General features: G+C 34.2%; 3 protein-coding genes across 5 annotated transcripts; all 3 read right to left on the reverse strand.

Annotated features, from left to right (window-relative positions):
- Positions 1 to 1286: 1286 nt before the first annotated feature.
- Positions 1287 to 3984, reverse strand: LOC123921856 (secoisolariciresinol dehydrogenase-like). The gene is made up of 2 exons (XM_045974555.1): positions 2775 to 3984; positions 1287 to 2201 (listed from the first exon to the last, which is right to left on the reverse strand). Exons 1-2 carry the CDS (start codon positions 2810 to 2812, stop codon positions 1418 to 1420), a joined length of 822 nt encoding a protein of 273 aa, XP_045830511.1. The 5' UTR covers positions 2813 to 3984; the 3' UTR covers positions 1287 to 1417.
- LOC123921857 (secoisolariciresinol dehydrogenase-like) lies at positions 1287 to 10348 on the reverse strand. Of its 3 annotated transcripts, XM_045974556.1 has the most exons (3): positions 10177 to 10348; positions 8602 to 9434; positions 1287 to 1366 (listed from the first exon to the last, which is right to left on the reverse strand). In XM_045974556.1, exons 1-2 carry the CDS (start codon positions 10212 to 10214, stop codon positions 8651 to 8653), a joined length of 822 nt encoding a protein of 273 aa, XP_045830512.1. In that variant the 5' UTR covers positions 10215 to 10348; the 3' UTR covers positions 1287 to 1366; positions 8602 to 8650. The 3 variants fall into 3 exon arrangements, with proteins under 3 accessions (XP_045830512.1, XP_045830513.1, XP_045830514.1); XM_045974557.1 differs by lacking the exon at positions 1287 to 1366 and having other exon boundaries at positions 8617 to 9472; XM_045974558.1 differs by lacking the exons at positions 1287 to 1366; positions 10177 to 10348 and adding an exon at positions 9836 to 10157 and having other exon boundaries at positions 8617 to 9538.
- A 5171-nt stretch (positions 10349 to 15519) lies between these two features.
- Positions 15520 to 17706, reverse strand: LOC123922022 (secoisolariciresinol dehydrogenase-like). The gene is made up of 2 exons (XM_045974766.1): positions 17600 to 17706; positions 15520 to 16472 (listed from the first exon to the last, which is right to left on the reverse strand). The coding sequence occupies exons 1-2, from the start codon at positions 17635 to 17637 to the stop codon at positions 15695 to 15697; spliced, it is 816 nt and encodes a 271-aa protein (XP_045830722.1). The 5' UTR covers positions 17638 to 17706; the 3' UTR covers positions 15520 to 15694.
- Between the last annotated feature and the right edge of the window lie 1392 nt (positions 17707 to 19098).

Raw genomic sequence — 19098 nt, forward strand, 5'->3', positions numbered from 1 at the left:
GTCGGTAGCAAAAACTCCGGCCGACGAGCAAGGTTGACAACGGATTAACACTGTGTTTGGATGTTCAAAGAAATAGGAAAGAGAGAAATAGTGAAGAGAGAAATAAAAGAGAGAGAAATAAGAGAGAAGTCGGGTAGAAATTCTATATTGTTTGGATGGATAGAAATAGAGAAGAGGATGAGTAGAAATATGGATAGAGAGAAATTTACAAAAATGAAAAAGACTAATTTATCCTTCATATTTTAAAAAAATAAAAATAAGGAGAAGGACATTGTGGGAAACTACATCTTTCTACTCCTTCAACTCACAAATCTCACCTATTGGGGAGAGATTTCTTTTGGTATGGGACCCACCTAAAAAATTTCTCTCTCTCCATATTTCTCTCTTCATCCAAACTAAAGAAATACTTTATTTCTTTGCTATTTCTCTCTTGTTTATTTCCCTCTCTCATAAATCTATCAAAACAAACATAGTGTAACGGGTCTGTTGTAAGTCAGAGCTAATATGCAAAAACAAACTAATCCAACCAGGCACGGATCTACAGCAAAGCAATTGGGGTCACTTGCCCCCACTACTTTCTTATATTTTGGTGCATATCAGTAATTATTTTTACTGTTGCCTCCACAAGGATGAGTATAGTGCCCCCAATATATACAAATGCAAACCATAAAACAAGTTTTTTTCATAAATTATTTTGTTCATAATCAAATGCAAAACTATAAGAGAGATGAATTTTTTATTGATTATCTAATCACAAACATAGAGATTGATATTTTTTATAGCGTTAAGAGTGAAAAAATAAATAAAATCCTACTAACACTTTTCTACTATAAAAAAAATATGCAGAGAACATAACTATAATTTGTAGATGTTAAGATATCTTCATTTTTTAGATATACAATGTTAATTTGCTTTAACTTTTTGGTATCTAAGGTAAGGAGTTCAGGAATCCAGAGTTCAGTAGTAGGAAAATTCATTAATTACTTAAATCTAATTACTTGATTAGATATAATTTTGTCATTATAATATCTCATTTATTGCTTAATAATAATGATACAGTCGTTATTTTATCGTTCCCTAATTGATAATATATTCTTAATATATAAATCTTTAATATTGTACTACTCCGTCCCAAAATATAAGCAAAAAGTGGTCAACTAAAGTGGATGTATTTGGACAAAATTTTTAACCAAATACATCCACTTTAGTTGACCACTTTTTGCTTATATTTTGAGACGGAGGGAGTATGTAATTTTGCCCCCATTAGCCAAAATTATCCGTCACTGAATCCAACAATTACTTTTTATATAATTTCAATGTTATCTATCAACCACGAACTCGTGTACTCTTGCGAATGCACAAATATTTTGCTAGTTATGCATAAAGACATAATTATCAACATGTATAGTGCACATATTTAAGCAGATTGTCCAAACACACAAAATCCGGTGTTTACAGCTGTGAACCCTCCATCTACAACAAGATTGTGACCACTAACATACTTAGATTCATCACTTCCCAAGTATAGAGCAGCTTCAGCCACATCGTTTGGCACAAGATTAGTACCCTTTAGGTTAGAATAAAATGGTAAAACCCCATCATCATCAATATCTAACTTTAAGTACTTTTTAACCATCGGCGTTGCAACGATATAAGGTGATACGGAATTCACCCGAATACCATACGGTCCAAGCTCGATGGCCGTGTTTTTCATTAGCCCCACAACGCCGTGTTTTGAACTAGTGTAGGCATGTGAAGCAGCACCGCCTATACTTCCACCAACACTAGCTGTGTTAATTATGCTACCTCGTCGAGCGGGGATCATTACCCTTGAGGCATGTTTTGTTCCGAGAAAGACACCAACCAAGTTAACATTAATCACTTCCTCAAATTCAGATAACTTGTAATCAAGTATGTTGGTTTTGTTTGCACCGGCTATACCAGCATTGTTAACCATGATATCTAGTTTACCATACTTGGAAATTGTTGTATTCACGGCGTTTTCAACGTCTTTTTCCTTTGTCACGTCGCAATGGACATAGGAGGCAGGCGATTCGAGTAAATCATTGCAAATAGAATGACCTATGTCATCTTGAATATCAGCTATTACCACTTTAGCTCCGTGCTTGGAGAAGAGTCTTGCGGTGGCCTCGCCGATGCCACTTGCACCACCGGTGATCAGAGCTACCTTCCCCTCTAGCCTTGTAAATAAATTGAGCATGACATATGTACAAGTTAGCTATAATTAATTTAATTTCAGTATCATATAGCTTATTTTAAAATAAAATAAAAAACATTTTTAAGAGTTTTGGTCCATTTAACAACTTTTGAAAAAGTGTTAAACCATATAAAAGGTTTATAATAGATTTTAGTCATGTAATTGTAGCAATTTCGAGGTTTTAATCTATGTAACCTTTTTGCGGAAAAAAATAAAAAATTGTGTAACTTTTTTTTAATTTAATCTGTCTTTCTTTTTTTTTGTCAAGTAGTCTATTGGCTAGAAATTCTACTTAAAGGTGAATAAGTGGATTTGTCTTTATAAATTAAAGTTGTTATATGTCGTCAAATATAATCACACCACGTGAAAATGAGTTAACATTAGTGACAAAAAAGCAACTGTTTTTAAATTTGTAACGACCGAACTTAAACGAAAAAACTAAAAAAACTTACATTAGTCTAAAACAAAACAAAAACGTATATAATGAAATGAAATGAAGTAAAATCATATTTAAACTTAAATTAAACTAAATGAAATGAAGTTGCAACTTGTTTACCTTCTTAGGACAGCAGATACCAAAGGAACGGTTGCCATGGGTGAGCTTTTCAAGTTTCTAATTAAGGAGAAATTTAAGTTGTATGTATCATTCCTAACTTATCTCATTGTGAATGAAAAAGTCTGAAGCTTTAATAGATTTGAATGTGAAGGTGAATATTTTTATATAGTTGGCTTAGTTGAATGTTGTAACACACAGATCCAATGAACCAAATATACACGTTTTAATTTTTGAAAATGATGTTGAAAGTGATGTCTACCAACCAAACAATTTAAGGGCAAAAAACAATTTTAAACGCAAAGAATAAATTATCAACAAAATACACATTTAAACACAAAATTGATGTGATATAAAAAAATGACAAAATTGATTTTGGACTCTTGAGTCTCACCGGATTAAATCAATATATATTGGGTTAAGAGTAATTACATAACTGACTTTTGATGATTTCTTTCCTGACTCTCCGTGATTCTTTTATACTCCAAATATTTCAATTTTCCCTTGCAACAAAATTCGGTTCGCAGAAACCGAATTTTTTCTAGTGCAAATTCAAAGTAAATTTTGGTTTTTAGAAACCGAAATTTGTTTTCAAGGCAAAAAAAAACTTCGGTTTCTACAAACCGAAGTTTTTTCAAGGATAAAATTGGAAATTCAGGGATATGAAAGTAACACGAAAAAGAAAACATCTAACATGTTTTTTATGTTTTTTTTATTGATTTGTTGCTTTGACAAATTTCAACCTAATTGAATTGAACCAAATTGATTTTGTTTGGTTCAAATTTCGCAAGAAAAACTTACAAAAAATGCAATGACTATTTTTTATTAGTCCAATTTTTTTTCTTTCAAAAGGTTAAACTAAACCGACCAGTTACACTCTAACCCAAACCACTTTCAATTATTCATTTTATATATATGATTATAATTATTAGTTAAATTTTAGGGAATTTTTTTTTAGACTCATGTGATTGTATAGAGCTTGAAATAGAAAGAGATAACAGAGGGACAGTGATGAGATGAGATAGACGTGATAAATTAGTGATGTGATAAGAAGGGAGATGTAGAAATAAAATGAGGTGTTGAATGAGCATAAGCAAATGAAAGGTGTTCAAATATCATAGTTATAAATTTTAATAATTCGCATCCCCGCAGAAAGGATCCGGCTCCGCCAATGCGCACCCGTGATGACCAATCAACCAATGCAAAAGAGCTTCTAGCAATCGCACCCAGCTAGCTAGATGGGCAGATATTGGCCGGGTCAACCCCACTGGTATGATTGATTGTTGTAGCAGACACAATTTTTAGTGTTTGGATTCTTTGCTCAATTGCTTGTATATGGTAATTAGAGCTGTCAAAATGGGCTGGCCCAAATGGGCCGGCCCGCCAAGCCCGATTTTTTCCCGGATTCGGGCCTTAAAAATTCTAGTTTTAATTATTTACGGGCTTTTTAGCCCGGTCCGATAAAGCCCGATTGAAATATGGGCTAGCCCGAATGGGTCACGGGCAGCCCACAAGCCCCAAAAAAATTAAAATAAAAAAATTAAAAATAAATATAAATAATTTGTTTTGGATGATTTGAACTTAGTTCGTAATATAAATTATAAAACACCGTCCACTACTTAAGTAGCGGATGAGTAAAAATAAGGCACCCGAGAAACTCGTAGGTAGCGGATAAGTTAAAATAGGTCGCGCGAGAAACTCGTAAGTAGTGGAAGACTAAAAATAGGGCGCGCGAGAAAGTCGTAAGTATAGCGGATGAGTAAAAATATGACGCGCAAGAAACTCGTAAGTAGCGGATGAGTAAAAATATAGGGGGCGAGAAACTCATAGGTAGCGGATGAGTAAAAATAGGGCGCGCGAGAAACTCTTAGGCAGATGAGTAAAAATACGGCGCGCGAGAATTATTATATATATATATATATATATATAATATAATATAAGTAGCGGATGAGTAAAAATAGGACGCGCGAAAATTATTGATCATATTTATAATATTAAGTTTGAGCACTAAATGTAAAATAAAAAATAAAAAAATAAACCGGGCGGCCCGAAAGCCAGACAACCCGTACCGGGCCAGGCTCGAACACTAATTTTGGTAGCCCGTTTTTTATCCGGACTTTTTAGCTCAGCCCGATGAAGCCTGAAGCCCGACCGGGCTGGCCCGAAATTGGCCGGACAGCCCGTTTTGAAAGCTCTAATGGTAATAATGAGTTATGTAAAAAAGTTCAGAAGAGTGGAAAAGTTGTAAATATTATGTTACAAGGTTTTAAATTGTGGTTGCAGTCGCGGATGTGGTTGTTGCAAATGCAGTTATTGCGGTTGTTGCAACGTACAATGCGATTGTTGCAGCTGTTGGAATATTTTATATTATTTAATTATTATATTCCAATAATTATTATGTGGTGTAACGACCCAATTTTCATTTTATTAGTTTTTGTGCATTTAAAATATTTTATTGACGTGACATTTTAAATAAGTTAGTAACTCTAGTTATTTATCGAATACTTTAGTTATTAAGCGAATAGTGAGTTAAACGCATTATTGGGCCAAGCAATTGGGCTTGAGGCCCAATGGGCCTTGTGGACTTGTGAGGGGGCGCCCATATGGCCTAAAGGGAGAGAGAAGGGAGAGCTCAAGAAGCTAGGGCAAGGGAAAGTGAAGGGATTCAAGAGCAATCTTCGAGTTTTCTTCGAATCCAGGTATGAGAGTAGGTTTCATAATCGTGGGTGACACGAGGAAGGGGAGAATGTCGATTTCTCCTTACCCGAACTTTCTCCACTCCATTTTCGTTTTAGTTTGGATGAGTTTTTCTTAATGGAAATCGAATCTAAGGTTCATAACATGTTTAATATACTCTTAGCATGATGTATGAACGAATTTAATGAGCAAAAACGGAATTTGTAGATGTTTGAATCCAAGAACATGTGTTTGTATAAGTTTTGAGTAAAAGTCGTGAATATTTACTTTTTCGATGTTTATGATGTAGATCTATGAAACAAACCGTCCTTTTGTGTTTACATATGTTTGTTGCACTTGAATACAAACTCATTTGGGATTTATAACATGAAAAATGAGATTTTTGGGTGATTTAGAGTGAAAATCGCAGGTTTTAAGCTTTCCTGTCAGGAAGCCTTCGTCAGGCATTCACTCAGCGAACTGGTGGCGAGCAGCTCGCCACAGCTCGCCACGAGCATGAGTTCCACTGGTGTGGTTCGCCAGAGCTCGCCAACCTTCGCTCAGCGAACTAGTTCGCTAGGGCTCGCTACTGTTCGCTCGGCGAACAGTACTGGAACTACAACTTTTGTGAATGTTTGTAAGTGCGATTAGGCACTTGTACGTAACATGGTTTAATGGTATTCTTACATGATTGTTGATGCTTATAATGCTCATTGCTAATCGTTGATGTTTGTTAATCATATGTATGAAGTTATAAATGAAGAATATTAAGGTTTTGTTTAATCTTAATGATGAAGAATGTTGGATAGTGTTCCACATTTTAAATGAAGAGCTTTATGCTAAATAATTGTGAGTGAATTCATGAAAAACATCTACATGCATTCATGAATTAAATAGGATATTGGATATTCCAATAAAGAAGTATGTCGGATTATATTTATCCGATAAAGAAGAATATTAGAGGTGAGATGCTCTAATAAAGAAGATGGTACCGCATGTATTAGAGATGTCTAGGATGACATTCATGAAGTTGAAGCATTAGATTTGCATTATGTTATGTGTGAATTTATGTGATAAGTGATAGGTGACACATGCTTGGCTAATTGTAATAATTGATAATTGATGATTGAGTATTCGATTATATGTATTTAAGAACTTATAATTGAAAGATAGATGATGATGTATATGTATAATGTAAGATTATGCATGTATTATGAAGGAGTGTTTAACTACCGTTTTACTTACACTTATATTTTGATTATGTGATCTAACTCTCATGCTTTGTGTTATGTGCTGGACCGTTGGGGGTTCAGATACTCAGGTTGAGGATCCGGCTCAGAGTTAGAGAGTTTGCTCGTGCTTTGTGGTAGCGCACTTTTTGGCGAGGATCCTCCTTTAGATATATATTTATATCTTTTGATGGGTTATATAGAATTGCTCTGATTAGGTGTATACCGTGTCGGGTTATTCGCTTGAATTGTATTTAAGCCCGTGATGGCATATTTGACCTTGTTAATCCTTACTTTTTGTTGTAAACATAATATCTTTGTTGTTGATATGACTTAGAGCCTTAGGATATTATGTGAACAATATGGTTATTGTATGATATGCACAATGAACTATATTTTATTTTAATTTCCGTTGTGCTAGCATGACATGTTTGTGATGTGGTTTTGTATTATAATCGTGACGCCTTAATTTCTTAAGTGTTTTATTTATTTATATTCAATAAATACGCGTTAAGGGGTTTAGGTATTACATGTGGCATATATATTTATATTAATTATATTAGCTATTCGTCAATTTATAGCCTAAATTGATTAAGTGACCAAATAAAGTTAAAAGGATATTAGATTTCTATTTAGAATTAATTAATTATTTAATTAATTAGATATTGGCTCAAATGGGTGGATGTCAGAATGACCTATTTCGGGATAATGAGAACCCTAATGGGCCATCATCCTATATAAGGCTATGGTCCTCAATACACCGTACGTAAGCAAGACATTCTCTTCTCCCCATCTGAAGAGACTAAAGGCATTAGGGTACCGGTTGAGGAAGAACCAAACTAGCCGTCATCTCTTTGTGTTTCAGAATCACTGCAAATGACTTTTCACCATGGATCCAGGTATTCCTAAAGATCATCTCATCGATCCTATGATTGTATACATGCTTATGACTATTTTGTTTTCGCACTAAAGTATATGTCATAATATGTTGAGCATGTATATGAATTTAATCTTTAGTAATTTAATTCTTACAAATGATATGCAGGACATATGTTTTGATCATTTCAGTCGTATTTGGCTTATTATTATTTTTAGCTGATGTTTTGTATGATATAATTGCCTTCGTGTTTATATCATTTTACGATGTTGCAAAATGAAATATGATAGAGGCTATTTATTTAATTTATATTTTGTGGTATTTTCTTTGGCTTTATGTACACTGTCATGCTTTGAATCCAGTGTTTTGAAAGTATGTATATCTGTTCGTATATGCCTTTTTTCGTTTGTTGCTATGAGATTGCAATTTTTTATGGTCATTGCAGTCTTTGTTTTTGGTAATTATATGGTTATATATGTGCATACATATGTATAATATTGGTTTTTGGTTCTGTACGTGATTTTGGTATATTATATCTAATTATCCATTGTTTTGAACTGGACTTAGAAGCCCAAATGCTGAGGAATTGCAGATTGGGCCGTCGAGCAAGGCGAGCAGCCCAAAAAGCAATCCCTACGAACCAAACGGTCACAACGATCGACGCGTTGTAACGGCCGGACACCGGAATGATGAGCATTAACTGCTTATCATGGCTTTCCTAGCCGTTTTCCGGCAGCCACTTGATGGTCATTAATATCATCAATGGCCTTGGTCCAGTGCTGGGGGCTATATATACACAGCTAATTACCATTCACAAGGTACGTATATTCAGGCACAGAAAAGCTTCACTCCAGACTTAACTGACTTGAGCGTCGGAGTGGTTGCAGGTACACAACCCCCTCCGTTTCACCGAGGATATCAACGGAACAACGCTGGCGCGGTCGTCCTTTCAGATCAGCCCAAAAACAAACTAATCCAATAATTACTTTTTAGATAATTTCAATGTTATCTATCAACCACGAACTCGTGGTTGCGAATGCACAAATATTTTGCTAGTTATGCATAGACATAATTATCTACATGTATATTGCGCATATTTAAGCAGATTGTCCAAACACACATAATCCAGTGTTTACAGCTGTGAACCCTCCATCTACAACAAGATTGTGACCACTAACATACTTAGATTCATCACTTCCCAAGTATAAAGCAGCTTCAGCCACATCATTTGGCACAAGATTAGTACCCTTTAGGTTAGAATAAAATGGTAAAACCCCATCATCATCAATATCTAACTTTAAGTACTTTTTAACCATCGGCGTTGCAACGATATAAGGTGATACAGAATTCACCCGAATACCATACGATCCAAGCTCGATGGCCGTGTTTTTCATTAGCCCCACAACGCCGTGTTTTGAACTAGTGTAGGCATGTGAAGCAGCACCGCCTATACTTCCACAAACACTAGCTGTGTTAATTATGCTACCTCGTCGAGCGGGGATCATTACCCTTGAGGCATGTTTTGTTCCGAGAAAGACACCAACCAAGTTAACATTAATCACTTCCTCAAATTCAGATAACTTGTAATCAAGTATGTTGGTTTTGTTTGCACCGGCTATACCAGCATTGTTAACCATGATATCTAGTTTACCATACTTGGAAATTGTTGTATTCACGGCGTTTTCAACGTCTTTTTCCTTTGTCACGTCGCAATGGACATAGGAGGCAGGCGATTCGAGTAAATCATTGCAAATAGAATGACCTATGTCATCTTGAATATCAGCTATTACCACTTTAGCTCCGTGCTTGGAGAAGAGTCTTGCGGTGGCCTCGCCAATGCCGCTTGCACCACCAGTGATCAAAGCTACCTTCCCTTCCATCCTTGTAAATAAATTGAGCATGACTTATGTACAAGTTAGCTGTAATTAATTTAATTTCAGTATCATATATGGTGATAACCCATCGCGCTTATTTTAAAAAATAAATACTCCCTCCGGTCTTTTTTATAAGGAACACTTAGGGTAAAAAATTTGGTCCTTTTTATAAGAAACTTTGACCAATTTTCAAATGTTTTAAATGTTCAATTTCACTTATGCTCTTATTTATTATGAGAGAGAATTTAAAAATAAGTAAGTTAGTTGAATAAAGAGTAATTAAATAAGGGTATACATGAAATAAATTTAAATTTATAAGAGTATTAAATGAAAATAACTATGTTAAATGTGTTTTATTGATCTGTGTGATTTTTTCAAAGTATTCCTTATAAAAATGACCGGAGGAAGTAACATTTTTTAGAGTTTTGGTCCATTTATAACAACTTTTGAAAAAGTGTTAAACGATAAAAAAGGTTTATAATATATTTTAGTCATGCAATTGTAGCAATTTTGAGGTTTTAATCTATGTAACTTTTTTGCAGCAAAAAAAAATCTGTGTAACTTTTTTGATTGGATTCGTCTTTATAAATGATGTTTTAAATTTGTAACGACTAATTAACGACCGAACTTAAACTAAAAAACTAAAAATATTTACATTAGCCTAAAACAAAACAAAAACGTGTATAATTGTAAGAAGGAAAATCATATTTAAACTTAAATTAAATTAAATGAAGTTGCAACTTGTTTACCTTCTTAGGGCAGCAGATATCAAAGGAACGGTTGCCATGGGTGAGCTTTTCACGTTTCTAATTAAGGAGGAATTTAAGTTGTATGTATCTTTACTAACTTATCTCATTGTGCATGAAAAAGCTCATAGCTTTAATAGATTTGAATGTGAAGGTGAATATTTTTATATAGTTTTTTTTTAAAACAATATTTTTATATAGTTGCCTTAGTTTTTTTTTTGAAGGATATATAGTTGCCTTAGTTGAATGTTGTAACACACGGATCCAATGAACCAAATACAATTATTATTTATTGAAAATGATGTTGAAAGTGATGTGTACCAACTAAACAATTTAAGGGCAAAAACCAATTTTAAACGCAAAGACTAAATTATCAACAAAATACGCAAAATTGATGTGATTTAGACAAAAAGACAAAATTGATTTTGGACTCTTGAGTCTCACTTGATTAAATCAATATATTGGGTTAAGAACAATCACATACGTGACTTTTGATATCATACATAATTCAACATATTTAAAGATTAAAGTAACTTATAAAAAAATACATTTTTCGATGTTTTACTATTTCGATACATTTAAAGATCAATGTAACATTGAATTACACTTTTGATAATCAAAACGGTGGTTTCTCCTCATAATTAACAAGTTCACAATTCATGAGACATTTTCCCCTTATTTTCCATATGCGAAAGAAAATAATTAAGGGAATTGTGCTTCACCCCTTTAATTGCTCAGAATTCTCCCAAAAATTTCAAAATTGTCCCTAGATGTGTCTTTCGGTAGTTAAAATCCAGTGGTATCTTACCGAAGGATAAAATTTGGTAATTTTAACACGTCAGGTTATATCTCCCAGTAGACATGACTTTTAACACCTAGTAGATTCTATCTCTTTGTAGGCCTACAATCATTTTTTTTTTCTCTTGTTGTTTTGTTGTTTGTGTTTTAACAATTTGTTTATATATTTTCAGTTATGGCTGAGACTACTGATGAATTCAAACCAGACATTGTTAAATCCACAATACATGAACTTTTGCACGAATAAAATATATCATGTTTGAGATAATTTGATTGACTAGGTTATTTTATAATGCAACAAGGATAAGTTTATCGGTATTGATAGTAAACTCTGATAATGGTTCTGATAGAAGAAAACATTTTTTTGGGGGTGTGAAAGGGGTGGTGTATACAGAGGAACTATAAAGAAGATGAAACAAAAAGACACAAGATCCTAAAAATGTGGATGTCCATTTAGGTTGCGTGGTTATTTTTTAACGAGTAAAAAATGAAAACGTACTAATGTGTGATAAACACCATCACTACTGTATGAAGCCAAAGTTATGTCATATTGCGTTGGTCGTTTGAATCAGGATGAGGAGAATCTTGTTGCTGAAATGACAATTTGACATTTGTCTATTGACATTTTTGGAAATTTGGGGGCTATGAGCAATGAAGGAGGGGCTATGAGCAATCATCAATATAAATATAAATTAACATTCTAAATCCAATTTTTCATTAATTTTAAATATAAATTTGAGTTTAAAATCTCAATCATCTGATTTTAAGATATATCTGACTACAGCGCATTAAGAGATGATCAAACTCAAACCTAATTCATACCGTAATTGAAACTAGCTTCAAGCCACTCACAAAAATATAAACACTTGGGTCTGCTAAGCCTTCTACCCCAAAATGCACAAAAAATCACAAACATTTTTTATTAGTCCAATTTTTTTCTTTCAAAAGCATGGGTCTCTCTTCTTCTCAAGGTACTGTTCACTTGGTATAGAAATTTGGGGAAAAAGCACGGGTCTCTCTTCTTCATTATGCTCTAGGTGGTTTGGTGTTCGAGGAATGAGTTTGTCTTCAATAATAAAAAGGAAAATACTCATGCTAGTGTGACGAAGATTTAATCCTTGCTGAAATCATGTGACACAACCTTCACTCTCTCACAGTCGCCTATGGCCAACTTTGTGAATCCGCAATTATTCACTTAGTTTAGGCTTGTAGAAGGGACCGTGTGTCTCAATGTTGATGGAAGCCTGCTGGGTAATACAAATACATCTGGTTATGACGGCCTAATACGTGACAATAATGGAGATTTCATGTTGGGGTTCTACGGCACTACTGCAGTCCAGAGTATTTTATTCGCAGAGCTTGTGGCAGTGTTACATGGTCTCCACATTTGTTGGGAGAGTAGGTTCAGGAGAATTGGGTGTTTCTCTGACTCGCTGCGGATAGATAGTTTAATTCGGGAAGGGGTTTCTGCCCACCACCGTTTTGCGAATGAAGTTTTTAGTATTCATCAACTTCTTGATAGAGAATGGGAGGATGTGATTGACCATACGTTATGAGAAGGTAATGCATGTGCGGATGTGTTGGCAAAGATGGGTGTTTTATCTTACTCACTTTTAGTGAAAATCTTTACTCCCCCTAATGTGTTCTCTATACCTCTTCTCGTTGGCGCGCAGGGTGTAGTTTTCATCCAGGAGTAGTTTCTTAGTTTGTTTGTTGTTTTTTTCCCCTTCATTTTCTCTACTGTAACTGTTCTGGACTAGAATTAGTCCAGCATTATACCCTCTAGGTCAACATGGCTTGCCCCACCACATCCATGTCAGCAGAACATGGTGGAACCTCTCCACCAAGATAGGAGCAGATTACTGTTTCACCCACTATCTAAGGGTAATATCTTGGTAGTCCATCTTATTGGGCCTAAGCAGATCCAACCCAATAAGAGGACCTTTGGCCCAGAGCTGGGGGCTATATAAGCTCTACTATTCAGGAGAGCAAGGTAACATTATTCATTCACTCAATTACTTTCTCTCTCTCTCTCTCTCTCTCTCTCTCTCTCTTGTATCTCTATGCTCTCTTTCCCTCTCTAACTTTAGCATCGGAGCTGGGTGTGAAAATTTGAACGAACATCGCTGAAATTGTTTGATGCGGCTTCTGATGGAGTTACAATGTGATCGTACACATTAATTAAAATCACACTGCAATTGTGGGGCGATGCAATTGCAGAAGCTACCGCATCAGCAAACTGTGTAACACCCAAACCCCTTAACGCGAATTTATTAAATATAAATAAATAAAAACACTTAAGAAAATTCAGGCGTCACATGTTATAATACGAAATCACGGCATAAACGCGTCATGCTAGCACAGCGGAAATTAAAAACAATATAGATCATTGTGCATATCATACAATATCAAAATTGTTCACATAATATCCCTAGGCTCTAGGCCATATCAACAACAAGGATATTATGTTTACAACAAAAAGTAAAGGATTAGCAAGGTCAAATATGCCATTACGGGCTTAATACAATTCAATCGAATAACCCGACCCGGTAAATACCTAATCAGAGCAATTCTATACAACCCAATCAAAAAGATATACAAAATATATCTAAGGAGTAGTCTACGCTAAACACCTCACCAAAAAGCGCACTATCACAAGCACGAGCAAGCCCTCTAACTCTGATCGGGATCCTCAACCTGAGAATCTGAACCCCCAACGGTCCAGCACATAACACAAAGCATGAGAGTTAGATCACACAAACAAAATACAAGTGCAAGTAAAAGGGTACTTAAACACTTCTTCAATATTCATGCATATATCATACATTTATACATATTCATCAACATCTATCATTCAATTACAAGTTCTTAAAACACATATAATCGAATACTCAACAATCAATTATCAATTATCACAATTAGCCAAACATGTGTCACATATCACTTATCACATAAATGTACACATAACCTAATGCATTCTAATGCTTCAACTTCATGCAATGTCACCCTAGACATATCTAATGCATGTGGTACCGTTTCGTCTTTATTAGAGTATCTCACCTCTAATATTCGTCTTTATCGGATAAATATAATCTGATATCCGTCTTTATTGGAATATCCAATATACAACAACAATTCATGAATGCATGTATATGTTTTTCATGAATTCACTCACAATTATTTAGCATAAAGCTCGTCATTTACTATGTGGAACACTATCCAACATACGTCATCATTAAGATTAACAAAACCTTAATATTCTTCATTTACAACTTCATACATGATTAACAATCATTATAAGCATCAACAAGCATCAACAATCATGTAAGAATACCATTAAACCATGTTACAAGTGTCTAATTACACTTACAATCATCAACAAAAATTGTTGTCACAGTGTTGTTCGCTGAGCGAAGGCTTAGCGAGCCTCAGCGAACAACGCCAGGAAGTCACTGACTCATGGCGAGCAGTAGCGAGCATCAACGAGCTATTCGCTGAGCGAAGGTTCAGCGAGCCAAAGCGAACCACACCAGTGGATCACCTGCTCGTGGCGAGCTGCAGCGAGCTGTGGCGAGCTGTTCGCCACACGTTCGCTGAGCGAAGGCCTAGCGAGCGCCTTCTGTCAGGACAGTTCAAAACATGCGTTTTCTACACCAAATCACCCAAAAATCCCATTTTTCATGTTATAAATCCCAAAAGAGTTTGTATTCAAGCATAACAAACATGGATAAACACAAAAGGACAGTTCATTTCTCAGATCTACATCATAAACATCGAAAAAGTAAAGATTGAACACTTTTTCATCAAAACTCTCAAGAACACAAAGTTCTTGAGTTTAATCTTTCATAAACTCGTTTTTTAACCATTAAATTCGTTCATTAATCATGTTAAAAGCATGTTAAGCATATTAAGAACCTTAGGAACGATTTCCATCAACAAAAATCCATTCCAAGCTAAAACGAAAATGGGGTGGAGGAAGTTCGGGTGAGGAGAAATCGACATTCTCCCCTTCCTCGGGTCACCCACAATTATGGAACCTACTCTCATACCTAGATTCGAAGAAAAACTCGAAGATTGATCTTGAATCTCTCCCTTTCTGTTGCCCTAGCTCCTCAAGCTCTCTTCCTCCTCTCTATCTTCACAAGAACATGAGAAAATGAATTCTCTTTCTCACTATGCCCATATGGGCGCCCCTCACACACCCAAGGCCCATTGGGCCTCAAGCCCAATTGGTTTGGCCCAATAACACATTAACTCACTCTACTCGCTTAATAACTAAAGTACTCGATAATAACTCAAGTTATTAACTTAATTAAAATGTCACGTTAAATAAAATATTTTAACACTCAAAAATTAATAATTTGAAAATTGGGTCGTTACAAACTGCGGCCACAATTACAGATGTGGACCGTAATTTAAAACTTTGTTATGGTCATCTCAAAATAATTTGAAGGACCGGTTTTCAAAATATTATATTTTTATCCAAAAACTCAAAATTTAGATTTCAAAATTTTATAACCTGTACACCCCAAAAACCAGGTTCTACCCTTTATAAAATATTGATCGAAACTTTTATTCATATTCATAGTACATGATTAGATTCCAATGGTACTGGCCTTGATGCAACTTGCAAGACACAAAAACAACAATAATGGTACATAAACACTTATTCATGCAACTTACAAGACACAAAAAACAACAATAATGGTACATAAACACTTATTCAAACAGACTGTCTAAACACACAAAATCCATTGTTAAGAGTTGTGAATCCTCCATCAACAACTAGATTGTGACCACTAACATACTTAGACTCATCACTTCCCAAGTATAAAGCAGCTTTAGCCACATCTTCTGGAACAAGATTAGCACCCTTTAGGTTAGAATAAACCCCTGAACATCCATCTTCATCAAGTTTAAAGAAATTCTTAGCCAATGGAGTGGGAACAACATAAGGTGACACACAATTCACCCGAATGCCAAACGGTCCAAGCTCGATGGCCGTGTTTTTCATTAGTCCCACAACGGCGTGTTTTGAACTAGTGTAGGCGTGCGAAGCAACACCGCCTATGATTCCACAAACACTAGCTGTGTTAATTATGCTACCACGTCGAGCAGGGATCATTACCCTTGAAGCGTGCTTTGTTCCAAGAAAGACACCAATTAAGTTAATGTTGATCACTTCTTGAAATTCGGATAATTTGTTTTCAAGTATGTTGGTTTTGTTTACACCGGTTATGCCGGCATTGTTAAACATGATGTCTAGTTTACCGTACTTTGAAATTGTTGTGTTCACGGCATTTTCGATGTCTTTTTCCTTGGTCGCATCACAATGAACATAGGAAGCAGAGGATTTGTGTAAGTCTTTGCAAACTGAGTGACCCATGTCATCATCAATATCAGCTATAACGACTTGAGCTCCGTGCTTGGAGAAGAGTCTTGCAGTGGCCTCGCCGATGCCACTCGCGCCACCGGTGATCAGAGCCACTTTACCTTCAAGCCTTGCAAATCAATTGAGCATGGCATGTTAAGTAAGCTAGAACGTTTTTTAAGTAAGCATGGCATGTTAAGTACTCCAGTTTATTAAGGTCCAAAAACAAAATAACTACGACCAAAGCAAAATAATTCAAAACAAAACAACTGAGCTACATCTATCAATTAAAGAAAACTCTAAATAAATTTTAATAAAATATTATGGGTCCGTTTATTATAGATTTTTTAAAAATAGATTCTTATAGTATTATATAAGGCCTGTTTGTTTTAAATTTTTAAAAATGAATTTTTTCTTTGTATTTTTTAAAATAGATTTTCTAAAACCGTTTTTCAAAATATTATAAGTTTTTTTATATTATTTTTTTTCTAAATTGAAATACTATTTTTGATATTATATAACATAAACACACATTATTAAAGATCAACACATAGTCAAAATTACAATTTTTTTCAAAAAATTGTATTTCAAAAATGATTTTTATGAAAATCTATTTGAAATAGCTTTAAAATTAAATGATTTTTCGAAATTTTGATATCCATAAAAAGTTTCAATAAAATGATCAAATACATAAAATAACATTTTAAGAATAACTATTAAGATCATAAAAATAACACATTCTCCCTTTTTAAAATAACATTTTAAAAATAACATAAAATCAATTTTGTTAAAGTTGAAACAAACGGTTTCTATATCACATTCTCCCTTTTTTATTAAGATCATCTAACATAGTTTCCTTACGAAGTACTAGTTAAGAAAAAAAAAGTGAATTTGTATTGAAAATTGTACGGTATTTTTTTATATTTTTAAAAAGTTGACTATATAAATAATTTTATTATATTTAGTTCCTGTGCTCCATAGATACTTGGCATTTCCTTTTTATTATTATAGATAAAATCCAATATTTTAATAAACCAACATATATGATTCTTTGATTCTTTCAATCATGTTAAAATGCCACTGTTTATCATTATGATAAACCAACATATATACTTCTGCTTCTTTTTTACTAGTAATCTCTGGAAAATAATGTCTAAATTATTGAATATATACACTAAAAAGTAATGTATAAAGTATAAACCATATATGTTTGTGTGTGTATAGAAATCAAACTAGGTGAAGTTACAAGTTTTGTACCTTCTTAGAGCAGCAGAGGCCAAAGGTACGGTTGACATGGCTGAGCTTCTCACGTTTCTGTATTGCCAAAGAGAAATTATAAGTTGTATTGTAACAAACGAATGCTTATAAAGTGTCTTGGTACAAAAATAGTTAAAAGGTCAAGCGGTTAAAGGGTTTGGATTAATTATTTAATAAATCAATTATGGATTCAAAATAATCAATTGAAAATTATTGTTTATATAAATTATGGTCTATTGTTATTAAGCACTTAAATATTGATGAATTATATAAATAGGCCGTATTTAGAAACGGGCCGTGATGGGTTGGGTTGTTTCTCATAGTAAGCCTGTTGAGAGGTCTCTGCCTCTACTGATGAGTATATATTAACCATCTCATTAGGTTAATACACACTTTTGACAGAATCAACAAAATATGTAACTGCTTATCAGTGAGAGGTAGAAGAACTTTCAACTCTAGTTACCTCACTAAAACAAAATTGTAACGCTGTGACGATGAGACTATGTGGGTTTAATCGTAAAATTTCAATGTTGTGACGATGAGACTGTGTGAGTTTAATCGTAAAATTGCAATGCTCTAACGATGTGATTACTATGGCTCTATTTGGTAAAAATAAGCTATAAGCTAGCTGATAGCTGAAAAGCTAGCTTATAGCTGATGACTAATAGCTTCTAGCTGAAAAAGTAGTAGAATAAAATTAAAGTGTTTGGTAAATTTAGCTGTTGTAAGTACAAAATGACATAAAAATATATGGTTAGTAGGTATGGTTAGAGGGTAGTTATTATATTTTTTTAAAAAAAATGAATAAAAATAATAAAGGTAAAAATGGGAAAAATGTAAAAAGCTATAAGTTCATACGCTACTTGAAATAACATCTCAAAAAACGCTATAATCTAGTTAGAGAAACTCGTTACCAAACACTTCACATTTTTATCAAACAAGCTTATAAGCTAGTCCAATAAGATATAAGCTAGCTTATTGGACTTACCAAACAGTGCCTATGTGATTTCTTTGACCTCATGTTTTTGTTTTGACATACAGAACCACATGTTTTTTATTTGACAAAACATATGGAACCCCATTTTAAAAATGTTGTCTGAGAAATGGATTTCATGCAGCTAATATTGACAATAGGATAATTTCGGTCATCCAATATGTTATATAAGTTTATTTATTTTTCAGTTTTAAATCTGCACCATTCTATCTTAATTGTAGAATTATAAGCTCTGACGATGTTGGTATTGTTGGGTTTTCAAGTGTAAGTGGTTAAGTCTCACATCGATTATGTATGGGAAGAATGTTGGATTTATAAGCGAAGTGACCCATTAACCTAATGCATTAAGATTTTTGGTGGAGATGTGGTGTCTCCCTCTCTTGTAGTCCTGAAACATTGACCTTGTTGTTTCTCTCTAGTTCCTCCTAAATTCCAACAAGTGATATCAGAGTCGTGGTTCGACATTATCCTAATGTCTTAAGATTTTGGGTGGATGTATGTGATT

The sequence above is a fragment of the Trifolium pratense genome, linkage group LG4 (genome assembly GCF_020283565.1).
Source record: "Trifolium pratense cultivar HEN17-A07 linkage group LG4, ARS_RC_1.1, whole genome shotgun sequence".
NCBI lineage: Eukaryota > Viridiplantae > Streptophyta > Magnoliopsida > Fabales > Fabaceae > Trifolium > Trifolium pratense.